This window comes from Pollicipes pollicipes, unplaced genomic scaffold, assembly GCF_011947565.3.
Source record: "Pollicipes pollicipes isolate AB1234 unplaced genomic scaffold, Ppol_2.1 Scaffold_3447;HRSCAF=4054_pilon_pilon_pilon, whole genome shotgun sequence".
In the NCBI taxonomy this organism is placed as follows: Eukaryota; Metazoa; Arthropoda; class Thecostraca; order Pollicipedomorpha; family Pollicipedidae; genus Pollicipes; species Pollicipes pollicipes.
Genome location: NW_023596297.1, coordinates 4,184,362 through 4,197,025, shown reverse-complemented (window position 1 = coordinate 4,197,025; position 12,664 = coordinate 4,184,362). Strand labels below are relative to the sequence as shown.

At 54.0% G+C, this 12,664-nt stretch overlaps 1 protein-coding gene across 1 annotated transcript in view; it reads left to right on the top strand.

Moving 5' to 3' along the window:
* Positions 1–12,664, top strand: part of Syn (synapsin) — a gene marked incomplete at its 5' end in the record, with an annotated part of 30,893 nt that overhangs the window by 11,835 nt on the left and 6,394 nt on the right. Inside the window, 5 exons of the mRNA XM_037214318.1 lie at positions 745–849; positions 7,278–7,483; positions 7,828–8,092; positions 8,447–8,479; positions 8,555–8,639. Of these exons, the coding sequence (XP_037070213.1) occupies positions 745–849; positions 7,278–7,483; positions 7,828–8,092; positions 8,447–8,479; positions 8,555–8,639 (694 nt within the window). The remainder of the gene's footprint in view (positions 1–744; positions 850–7,277; positions 7,484–7,827; positions 8,093–8,446; positions 8,480–8,554; positions 8,640–12,664) is intronic.

Here is a 12,664-nt window from a genome sequence, read left to right as displayed (position 1 = left end):
TACAGCTATGTGCACATGTACATATAATTTTGTGCATACATGCGCATAGCTGTGTGCACATTGTTTTATGCGTACATGACAATGTTGGCACCCATATCCATTCGTAAGTATTATAATGCATTCCCAATCCACTTCCAATGAAACTTCAATTTTTATGGAACGCGACGCATGTCATCACACCCATTTTATTGAGCATTCGCGATATGGGCGCTCAAGGACTATGGCGCAACCGGGATTCGAACCGGGGCCCGCCCGTGGGAGTCAGACGCGCTAGCCACTCGGGCATTCGAAAATTACCTCCCCCGCCCGGATAAAACTTATATCGTTCCTTGCTAGTAGTTCCTTCCCAGGCTGCTGGTACGTCTTCACGCCGAGCTTTCTCTCCATGTGAAAAGCAAGCTACAGGAAATATGAAGCTTTAGATCGTAAGCAATTAGGCCTTAGGCCTTAGGCAAGCGATGTCCCACAATGGAAAGACCCGTTTCGTGGTTTCCTGTGCATAAGCCGTAAAAAGCCTGGTGCATGTGTGCGTCTGCGGTAATTAGCCGTGTTGCGACTGGCGGGTGTCGGAGAGCAGATTAATTGGCTGCGTGTGACGCCACAGCTGTGGCTGGCCGTCGCTAAAGCGTCGGTTTGGACTGACAGCGTGTGACGTCACAGCTGTGGCTGACCATCGCCATTGAGTTGGTTTGACTGACTGCGTGTGACGTCACGGTTGTGGCTGACAGCCGTCCGGTTCGGCAGGACAAGCCGTGGGTGTTTGCCCACCTACTGCAGCTGCAGAGGAGGCTCGGCAAGGAGGCGTTCCCACTCATTGATCAGGCTTACTTCCCAAATCACAAAGACATGGTGAGTAGGCGGCGTCCACGCCGTTGAGTACGCAGCAGCGGTCGACACTTGACGTCGCCCCCTCCCCTTCTCTGCTACCCCCTCATCATAGCAGGCATACTTCCCAAATCACGAAGGCATGGTGAGTAGGCGGCGTCCACACCGTTGAGTACACAGCAGCGGTCGACCCCTGACGCAGTCCCCTCCCCTTCTCTCCTACCCCTCCCCCTCCGCAGGCGCTGCCTCAAAGAGTGGGCTCCAGGACGGCCAGCGAGGATGCACCACGGTGTGCAGTTCGGACCTTGCCATGGCATGCCAAATCGTGGCACCAATGACATGGCGTGACAGTCTGGCTGGTCGTTTTGTTACACTTGGTGTCTGGGTGGTCACTTTTAACACTGGGCCGACAACGACGTGACAGGGCGTTAGCTCCACGGAAACTTAATGAGCTAACTGTTTCAGCTATTAAAATATTATGGAACAAACAACGAAAGCGAATCTTGCCATGTTTACGTTTGCCCTCTCCCTCTCCCCCTCTCCATCACCAGACTGCAAATATTATGGCTGGGCCCCCGGACACACCTCTCTCGCCTGGAACGAGAGCGTAGCGCCAGCGAGGCTACGCCCAAAAAAGCTCGGCGGTCTGACTGGAGAATTGTCCAGAGGCGCACGCAGCTGGTGATGATCAAAACAAGCTCATTAATCAGCCAGGGCGGCCAGCCGCAGGTGCGCCCAAAGTCGGAACAAGCTTCCGCCTGAGCGCCGTTTCATCTCATCACATGCGCTTCATCCTAGTTTCAGGCAGCCGAGTAACAAATGATGAGATTTTGCGAAGCTAAAAAACAAGCCTCAATTATATCACGTTTCTTGACATAAATGGAGCAAAAGAGAGTGGAGAGATTTCCAGATGGGAGTCTGCACGGCACAAGGCTGATTACACGCAGATTCGAACGTCGAATCCCGGCTCAAAACCACAGTCAGACGATCGGCTGCAATCGGCTGCGATATCTGAACAGACCTGCCAGATGGGATGCGTTAGCACACTGGAGCAGGCGCTGAGCCGACACGGAAGCGCGCTGGGGTGCGGGGGTTGGCTGGTGCTCACTGTGCTCCGGTGACAGTTGGGTGCCAAACCCGGCCTATTGATTCCGAGGCCGGAAATCGAACAGAGTCTGTACATGTAGGCCGAGTATAGATACCCGAGTACTGAACAGCTGGAGTGAACGACCAGGGCGCGTCTTGTCTGAAGACATTTCGGCGTTGGCCGGAGAGCAGCGACGAGGGACCACCAGGCTGAGTGGGGGCACAACGACCTTTAGACAAAGGGTTTGCAAGCCTTCAACCAGACGGAAAGCAAAGTCATTCGGTACGGATCTAGGTTTATCCGCTCGTAATTGGGCCTCTGCACTCAGGGAAACCGGGGTTGCGGGACACATATCAAGTTCGGCTTCGCCCCGCTCTGAGAGCTTTTCCGGTCGGGGGTCATTCAGCGATGCCTGATCATGCCCCTGCTGGACTGTGGTTTTCTGCCCGGCATTTATGCTCCGGTAGTGGTCCCAATATCGTTCATACATCAGCGTTAAAGGTCCATATAGCGAGGAAAACGTACGCAGCTTCCGTGAAGCGAATTCGCAGCGTTTCGTTGTGGCTGTTGGCAGGGAGTTTGAATCGGTTTCCACCGTGCAGTGAAGCTACCCAGTCGCAGGCCCCGGCCTGGGAGCAGGCCCAGTCACTGCACTGTCCGGTAATCAGGTGGTTATTCACGGAGTCAGCGTCCCTCGGGCTGGGAGGGACGCGACGTTCTACAGGACGAGAGAGTGGGCGTGAGAGGAGCACAGGAAATTGGGGTTCTGTGCGCTGAGAATGTCGTTGCCAGGGGTGAAGCTTCATAAAACGAGTTGGAAGGGTGGGGATCGGACAGTGAAAAATGGTTCAACCTCCCCAAAATACGTGAACAGACAGATTTCTTTCCAAAGCTTTCCAAAGCTGCTTTCTGATGGGGCGAACGATGTCGTGTGAACACTATCTGTAGCGACCTTGTCTTACCGCTCAGCCAGCGGTGTACCACGTACGTACCAACATAAAGGCCTAAATAAAGTGGTAAATAATTTGGTGCTAGAAAACAAACGCTCATCTTCCACGACCATCCTCATCTCCTGTTTCGCTCTGCAACATGCCACATTCCAGCGGGCTGTGACCGGTCTGTCCGACATCGCCCGCCTCTTCACTGGAGCCAACAGCGGGCCGTGACCGTCGGTCTGACATCGTCCGCCTCTTCACTGGAGCCAACAGCGGGCCGTGACCGTCGGTCTGACATCGCCCCGCCTCTTCACTGGAGCTAACAGCGGGCCGTGACCGTCGGAGCAACTTCACCCTGCCTCTTCACTGGAGTCAACAGCGGGCCGTGACCGTCGGTCTGACATCGCCCCGCCTCTTCACTGGAGCCAACAGTGGGCTGTGACCGTCGATCTGACATCGCCCGCCTCTTCACTGGAGCCAACAGCGGGCCGTGACCGTCGGTCTGACATCGCCCCGCCTCTTCACTGGAGCCAACAGTGGGCTGTGACCGGTCGGGCCAGCCTCGCCCCGCCTCTCTACTGGAGCCAACAGCGGGCTGTGACCGGTCGGCCCGATCTCGCCCCGCCTCTTCACTGGAGTTAACCTGCTTCATCGCCGTAGACGACGACGTGATCTGGCCTGAACTCGCCCAACACAGTGGTCCGTTCTCTGTTAGCCAGTGGAAGCCCATTGATTGCTTCGGGGTAAGCGCATTCCGTACTTATGACGTCAAAACCGAAGCCCACTCCCTACTCGGCCGAAAGGTGAATGAAGTAAGTGCGTTTGCTCACAAGTAAGCCGTCGGTGCCGAAATAGCAACACATCGCAATGATCGATTCGCTGTTCGCGGTCTTGTATGCCCGGCAAGTAGGCAGACCTCGATCTCATGCGTGCAATGTGATCCAAAATGAGGCGGTTAGCTGCAGTTCATTTGACATTAACTGCGTACCGATTGGTTGCTGTTTGGATTAGAGCCCTCTCGACCATAGGTGATCATTGCAGGGCTGTGGGATGAAGGAGGATGTATAGCGGTGGAGCGGGACTATATGCGCCTGGGGAGCAGACCTCCGAGCCTTAACACGTGCAGGGACCCCTAAGAGTGTGCGCTGGGCGCCCGGTCAGGGTCCCCCTCCTGGGGACCTCTCAGCCCACTCGTGATTGACGCATGCAACCTGCCACAGACAAGCCAGGCGTCGAGAGGTTATAGGATGAAGCAAGAAAGAGGATGAGAGGGACGGATGATTGCTAGTCGAGTAATATTCAAGTATGCTATTCCTGCGCGCTACATGTCTCCACGGGTTGATCAACTGATTCTACCTATGCCCATACACGGAACCAAAGGCGTTCTTCATCGGCGTGTAACTGTGACGCCATCTCAATGGGCGGAGCTTGAGTCGTGAGTCAGTGAGCAGCCGGACTTCGGCCGGCTGATGCGGCCCGCGGCTGTGGCGTTCTGACTCACGAGTCACGTGCCCGTCCGTGCACACCCGTGCGACGGCGCGCTCGTCGGGCGGGGTCCCTCCTGGCGATTCCATAGGCTGTCAACGCATGAATATAATTCATTCGAGGAAGTTTCTCGCTTCAGAGCCACAGCCGAAGCACGAGCTGTCCTTTAATGAGCGTTGGCTCCGCATCTGTGCATCTAATCACCACGCAGTGGACCCCCGCTGCATATTGTCCTGTTCAGGGGTCTGGACAGGCTCACGGCACAGCGAACCTGGGCGATAAGGGACGGGGACTCGGTAATGTGTCGTGCCTCGGTGGGGCAGGAGCCGTTATTACGAGGACAGCGCCGGGTATTATGGTCCCCGCTGCCACCGCCAACAGCACACGACATGTGTCCGAGCATCATTGCTCGCTACTCCGTCCTGCTGCCGTAGGGCAGGAAGCCGATGCCGGGAAGACAACGTTCCTCTTTTAAAGCACTCATGCCATGTCGCCAATCACCACAGCTTGTTAATAACTAATCACTGGGGCTTGACGTCTTCATGACTGTCCGGGACATTTCGAGACGGATACCTCTGCCAGGCACCTGGGATGCGGTGGTGGCGTGTCAGCGGCCCGAAGCCCAGACCGACATGACCAGAGCCGAGTATCAGTACCACTGCACCACCACCTCCCCCGCACTGCTTGCTAACGGCTATCCATAAATTACGTTACAAATTTTTGGTCATTTTCTTTCTCACCAGGGGTGCCACTTTATATACTTTTTGGTGCTGAGCCCCCCCCCCCCTTCCGGTGCTGGCTTGAGCCTCCCAATGTTCCTCTGAGCCCCCTCATTGTATATGAGCAAGGGGGGCATACTAGGCCAAACGAATGCAGAGCCATTAGATGAACCTTTGTCATTCTAAATAGCAGATGCCTAAACACATCACTTTTAAAATCATGTGAAATTAGTGCCAAATACTATCCGACGGGTACATTGTGTTTTGTCATGCTAATTCATTTATTTGTGAGGCCGACCTGCAAATGTTTGACTTTTTCAAATGATAACGCCAAGAACATTGACGGTAATGCGCTTAGCTTTGTCAGGTACGGGGCGGCCCAGATAAAATCTAACGTATGTTTTCCCCAACAGCGGAAATGTATTAGTCGCATAATCGTGGCTGTGCTCGTTATACAACGCAAACAGCAACAGAATTAGTTATCAGTGATCCATTACGAAGATTTATCAAGATGCTTTCCTGTTCATCACACCACTTTCTAAGCTTGCTACAAAAAGGCAGCCCACATTTACTTAAAATGGGAAGAAATTCCCTCGCAGGAAAACAATTTTTAATCTACAGAATATGAAAAACCTTTCATTATAACATCAAAGACCCAAATTGATGTGGCCTAAATCCGGAAAAAATAGGTTTGGGGAAGGCTTTGGTTAAACTTTTCGGCTATGCCCCCTTCCAAGCCGATTTTAGAAAGAGCTCCCCTGCCCTTCACCCTTTTTTTACACGCAGGTTACGCTGGGCGAAGGACCCCCTCCCTGAATCCGCTACGTTAGCGTAACGTAGATACGTCCCGGAAAGGTAACGTCCGTTTGGCGACATGTGCGAAACAAAGACGACTGTGCTGCTTGCCATGAGAGCATGGGAGGGACCGACGGTGCCCGGCTTTTAAAGTACAAAAAAAAAACATTAAAAACGGTCAATGATTTGCAACCACGCGTGAGTGTAGGCTTACGTTGTCCATCCTCCCCTCCCTTTGGCTACGCTCCGTCGACCCCCCTATTCATATGCAACATAACATATCAACGGACCTTTACCCTTCCCTGTCTTCGCGAGACGGGCAGCCTTCGTCGGAAGGACAGCGTTGCCTGTTAGAAAGAGGCCCGATGCCACGGCCTGTAGCTCACATGTTAGAAAGAGGCCCGATGCCACGGCCTGCAGCTCACATGTCTCCAAGCATAATGGCTTGTCACGCCGTCCTGTCTCGGTGGGGACAGGAGGCCGTCGGCAGGACAGCGCCGCCTATTATAGATGGCTCGCTGTCACGACCAGCAGCACACCACATGTCACCGGGCAGCGCGCCGGCCGTCCCGCCCGCCCTGCGTCCAGGCAGCCGGCCGCCCGGCCCCGCCAGCGCGGCTGCTAATGGACGCGACGCGGTGCAGCTTACCCGGCTCTATCCCGGGATGGCCGGCCGCCGTCGGGGGTGGTCGATGACGCGCGTGGGGTGGGGCCGATTGTGTGTGCGATTGGATGGAGCGGGAGCAGATCCGTGACCTCTGCAGCGTCCGGCAGCCCGTGTCCCGCACCGCACCGCCGCCGCGCTGGCTCTCCTCCCGGCGGCTGCGAGGCAGAGGACCGCTGCATATGAGGGCTGAGCCGAGCTCATGGGTCCAGGAACGGCGCGTGCTCAGCGGAAAGAGGTCGATCTCAGCCGAGAAACGCTGCTCGGAAGCTATCAGATGCGACTTGGCGATTTGCTGCCATTTGGTCCGGAGATGAATGCAAATGCCTGCATCTGTTGCGCGGCTTGAATTGCGGATTTGGGATTACCTGTGGTATAGGTGTCTAGTTTCCTTCTCAGTGCGGAAAGGGTCTTCAGCCTCCTCCCCTAACTTGGGTGGCAGCTCCCACACTTTGAACAAAAGTTGACCAAAGCTAGGGAGAAACCTGTTCCTTGACGTATTTTGTGGAAAGGTTGCATTAGCTTTCACTACTCAGCTCCACTCTCCCCTTCCCCAACTTATTTTGTGAACTACACCCCTGTCACAGTGTTCATGTTGTGTGCAGAGCATCGTCCGGGATGGTGATATTAACTACCTCGTAAAAATGAGCAGCTACTTTCCGGCCAGTTACCAAACTATCATGATCGCCTTTGACATTATAAACTAATTGACGTGGAGCCCATGCAAAAGACCCCAGGTTGAAACGGTCGTTTCTGATCGTTTTCAGTTGTCAAACACCAAGTTCCCGGTGGTCTTCAAGGTCGGCCACGCTCACAACGGCGCCGGGAAGGTGCGCGTCGAGTCTCCGAACGCCTTCCAGGACATGGCGTCCGTGGTGGGCGTGTCGGGCGTCTACTGCACCACCGAGCCTTTCATCGACGCCAAATATGACCTGCATATCCAGAAGATCGGCAACAACTACAAGGCGTTCATGCAAGTGCCCGCATGGTCAATGGTGAAGCAACGTCTTAAAAGGTTTTATATTTCAAAATCATCTGACCATCCGCATTCTGGGGGAGCTGGCGTATTGGTGATCTAGGCAACCATAGACCTGACACCGCGCCCAATGCACCATGTTTGCACTTGGCAGTCGTGTTTGAGTTGTCCGAAGGCTGACTGACAACATATTGTCAGCTCTGGCGCGACGGACCCCACGTCAGTTAAACATCTGAGAGAATCCACAGCTTTGATTCGCCTGATTTCCTCTAACGCGAGCACGGCCCGAAGCCCGACGGGCGCCATCGGAGCCAGTCTCCTGAGCCGCGTTCTCCGTGCAGGCGCAAGTCAATCAGCGGCAACTGGAAGACGAACGTAGGCTCGGCGATGCTGGAGCAGCAGCCGCTGACGGAGCGCCACCGCAGCTGGATCAGCGCCGTGGCCCAGCTGTTTGGCGGCCTCGACATCTGCGCCCTGGAGGCCGTGGTCGGCAAGGACGGCCGCGAGCACATCATCGAGGTGAACGACTCGGCCCTGACGCTGATGGGCGACTCGCAGGAGGAGGACCGCCGTCACATCGCCGACCTCGTCTGCGCCAAGATGCAGGTCAGCCGGCGCGAGCTGCGCTGCGGGTTCGCGTTCAAGGCGCCGCGGGGCGATGATTTCACTGTGGCCGATGTGTTGTATCAGGCAGAACGTCCCGTTATTCAAGGAGTTATACTCCCTTACGAGCGAGCAAATGTTGAGGAACGTTTTCATTCTGTTCGTGTTTCCGCGCCGCGGCGACTCTTCTGCGCACAGGCGTGTACATGACGCGTCCCGAATTAGTGTCAACTTCTTTCCGATGGGCCGGTAACCAGCGTGTCGATCCTTGTGGACGAACGAGCTCGTAATCTCGCCTTACCGGGCGCCGCATCGTTCGCCACGCTTGGTCTGACACGTCACCCCGGTGCCCCGCAGCACTGCTGTAAGCCCGCCGGCGCTCCGGGTCCGGCGCCGGCGCCGGCGGCCGCGACGGCGCCCGAGCCCGCTCACCCGCCACCGCCGCCGCCCGTGCCGCCCCGGCCCGAGGAGCCGCCGGCCACCTCCGCGCCCAACGGCTCCACGCTGGCCAACGAGTCGCCCTCGCCGGGCAAGCGGCGTGACTCGCAGGGTAAGCACGGGGATCGCCGGAGCCCGAGATCGCAGGTTGCTGATTGGAAGACCCTGGATCAAACCGCGCTGATGACGAAAATATTTAATGGGATGCCTCAACAACTACCAGAGCGAAGACTGTATGTTTGTAGTGCAACTTGAAAAATAATCAGACGACACGTCAGGATATATTTGGGAGGATCGTCATCCTGGAGATGTGGTGGGACCAGTTCACGTGAGCAGGGCGAATTGCCACAGCTTTTTGGGGTGGGTGGGTAGGTGGTGGTGAACAGGCTAGTATTGATGACGAGCCGTTATCGTTTCAGGTGTCTTCTCAGGGAAAAGAAGCACCTATATACTATTTGCTAAGGGCGTGTGGCCTGTCCCGTTTTGCGTAACGCTGTCCGTGGGCCGAATGGGGCAGGGGGGGGGGGGGGCGCTGAATGGTGACATCTGGACAGGGGGGGGGGGGGCGCTGAATGGTGACATCTGGACACGACGAGTGGGCCCAGGAGGTCGCTTTCCTCGGGTGGATCGCGAGCCGCTGCGGTCCGGGCTTTGTGCGTGGCACGTGGCGGAAGGACCGTTTTAGGTCCGGTGGTTTTGCACGGGCGGGTCGAAAATGCGACCGACGACAAAGTCGGCGAGATTCCGCTCGAAATCGTGGCCACATCTCGGCAGCCAGGGGTCGGAGCGACCAGAAATCAACACGCCTAGGCACTTAATTGAACGGAGAATCGCGTGATGCCAGATTTGCAGTAGCATGTGTCGCATGTTACGTGCACAGAAGCGCCAAGATGGATTTGCCCGTTTTATTCTTTTTCAAGTGTTGCACTATACCTCGGCAGTCAGAGCACGTAGAGACGCGAAACCAATTTAAAAACGTCGGTCGACGTGCCGTCGTCAACTTATGTGCCTAATACGGGTTTGTGTGAAGTACGATTGCGCCAATAACCGTCGGGGAAGCCGGAAGCTCAAGCCGGTTAGTCGACATTTCGAAACGGTGCCGGATACGACACGTTGTTTCCGCAACGGTAACCAGGAGCACGGCGAAATTTACATCATCGGATGCGCTTATTCATTGCCTGTGTTTACCAGACATTAAGTCATAATTCATTACTGGTGGGCACTATTTTCAATAAAACGACGACTTGGGCACGCTCCGTATGTTGCCGGCGTCAGGCAGCCGTCATCCATTCATTTATTTACTCATTCATTCATTCGTTCGTTGTAGCGAGATAGCTGAGCCATAGTGACTATGAAATGAGATACTCGAACTCCCCGCTTTGAGAAAATGCTTGAGAAACCACACACATCAAATGAAGAACAATTTACGAGTACGATGAGAGAGCCACGAAATGCAGTAAGTTTTCAGCGAAGCTCATTGCTGTGGCAAAACAGCAGCCATTGGCGTTGAGGACTGTATCTTGAAGTCCCACAAGAGACTGACAACACAGAAACATTGCGGTAGCACTGACAAGTTTCAGTTCCAAACTTGAAGAGGTCTGGCATTTACGGAGGTAGCAAGCGCGGCTTTCTTGAGCTTTAGGAATGCATAACAACGTTTCAACCGCAGTGGAAATCAGGGAGCAAAATTTGAGCGGCCCTGGTAGTAAGCACATCACATCCGGTTCCCGCTAGGCGTGCTGGTAGCCGGAGTTCAGAGGTTCAGTCGGCCGGAGAATCTCATGAGTAGTGTTGACTGTATTCCGAAATATTGCAAACACAGTGCATCCATAGACGCTCCGTTGCTAAGCAAAGCAAGCCCGCAGGCACTTGTCCCAAACTATTACGGCCCTGATTATGACTGTAACCAATCCGCAGAACACTCCCTTCAATACAGATGAACCAGCGTGTTTGTGAACGGATTGACAACAAAAGGAATCATTGTCAAGCAATTGTCAGGTCTTATTAACGATTCCCGCTCGATGCAAGCGCTCAGCCAGTCCCACAAATCCATCCAGCATGTCAGCACGATCATATTGGCATTGCCGTACCGAAACAAGACCATATTCGTCACGACCGCATGCGCTCCCTGCCAAACTATGGGCTTCGACCATGCCAGATCTCCTCAGCACAGGACGGGATCGTATGTCGGTCATGACAAGGAGACCGCTGTCACATCTTGACTTTCCATCACGCAAGATCCTTGACACATGGGGATGTCCTCTCATTCCTGACAAAACTCTCTTTGGAAGGCAGTAGTATCAGTTCTCCCTCTGAACAGGGCCCCCCATTGTACGAGCGTCTGGAAACCCTCCCACTGGCTTGGATGAGTGGTCCGTCTGCTGTATTGGGCTGGGACCTCGCTCCTGGCAGGGCCTGAGTCACCGGCAATGTCTCCTGCAGTATCTCGGTTCTAAATCGGTGATCAGATATATTGTTTCGAAAAAGAAGCTGGAGGAGAGGGACTGGAGAGGTAAAATGGCTGAACCTACGTTTCAAAAAAGTTTCAACCGGATTTGACCCCTTTCCTCTCAAGCTTGGGGAGGGGCGTGAAGCCCCACATTTAATAGGAAACTCCACCCCTGTCAGTTATGATTTCAGCCTCAATAACGCCAGCAAACCTTACCAAAGGGACTGTTCCACATTGCTATGGTGTTTTGAACTGAAATAGCCGTCTTGAAGATTATTCGGTACAGTTCACGGCGCCGAAACCTAAGCCATCTAGGGTCTGAGCTGTACGGTCAGGACCAAAAAATATAATGGTCGAGTCGCTCACATCTGGTGTTCGTGAGCACGATTTCCAGATACAACGGTCTTGAACTGGCTCTCAGTCAAGTATGTGTAAGGTATGACGTAATCGAGCAATGACGTATCGAGGAGCATATTTACTGAACGGAGAGACTGTGTTATCTAGAGCAGTGTTTTCTCCTTTAAAGTACGCCAATAGTCAGAAGTGAGATTGTTTCATCATACCTGATGTTTGCCTTAGTATCTTCAAATGCGAAACATTCCCTTTAATGAGGCTTACTTTCAGCTGTTCAACGCATTTGCAAGGAATGACATTCACATACATAAGACGGTAGCAATAGCCTCATTCCTCGGAGAAAAAAAAACCAGCAGAATGGAGTTATAGGTGGGTTGATATTTCGGCAACATGCCTGTATCGAAACAATGTCAGAAACACAAAGGGGCGAACAATTTTTAAGGATGCAGAAGCATGCCCTTACCCCTGAATGAGGATGGGGATGGCGTGGGCAAGGGATGTTTCATGCCAAGGATGGCGATGCCCCTTCGAACATGCCTTTATCGGAACAGTACCACCTCTGTTGTTTCGATAAAGGCGTGTTGTCGAAATATCAACCCATCTGTATTTCCATCTTCCTGTTTTTTTTTTTCACCGAGGAATAAGGCTAATATTTCTGTCTTACGTAGGCTCACTCTCGCTGATAATTAAGGCCCCCTGTTTCCCTGCGGTACAACCACTCTGCACCATGACGGATACTTTCATGTATGGGGCCTTCTCTCGATCATAACGGCATTACTTTGTTGATCAGGGCTGGAAATTCTGACCACTTTCACCAAACAAATCCATGAGACTCATGGATATGTTTGGACAAACATGAGACAAACATATCCAAACATATCAACGTGACTTCTGCATCTTTATGAAATTTCGGGTCGGGCGGGATGTTTGTTCGTCCTTCTGACGACACGTTGGGCGAGTGGCCGACCTAACCGGTGGCACTGCCCCTAGCTGCCGGAGTGCCCGACCTAACCGGTGGCACTGCCCCTAGCTGCCGGAGTGCCCGACCTAACCGGTGGCACTACCCCTAGCTGCCGGAGTGCCCGACCTAACCGGTGGCACTGCCCCTGGCTGCCGGCAGTCGTTCCTCAGCTTGGTCGGGACCTCTTGTTATTTTTATTTCACCCGGACATTGGAGGGCATCATATCACATGATCATTGTAGGCCGTGATTACCTGTGGTCGTTTGTCAGGTTTGATTGAACAACTGTAATATGAGTGTCGGAGGCCTGTCGTGTGCACGGTCCTTTCTCCCGTGTGATTGTTCATCGGCCACCTCCGATGCCCAGGGGAAAG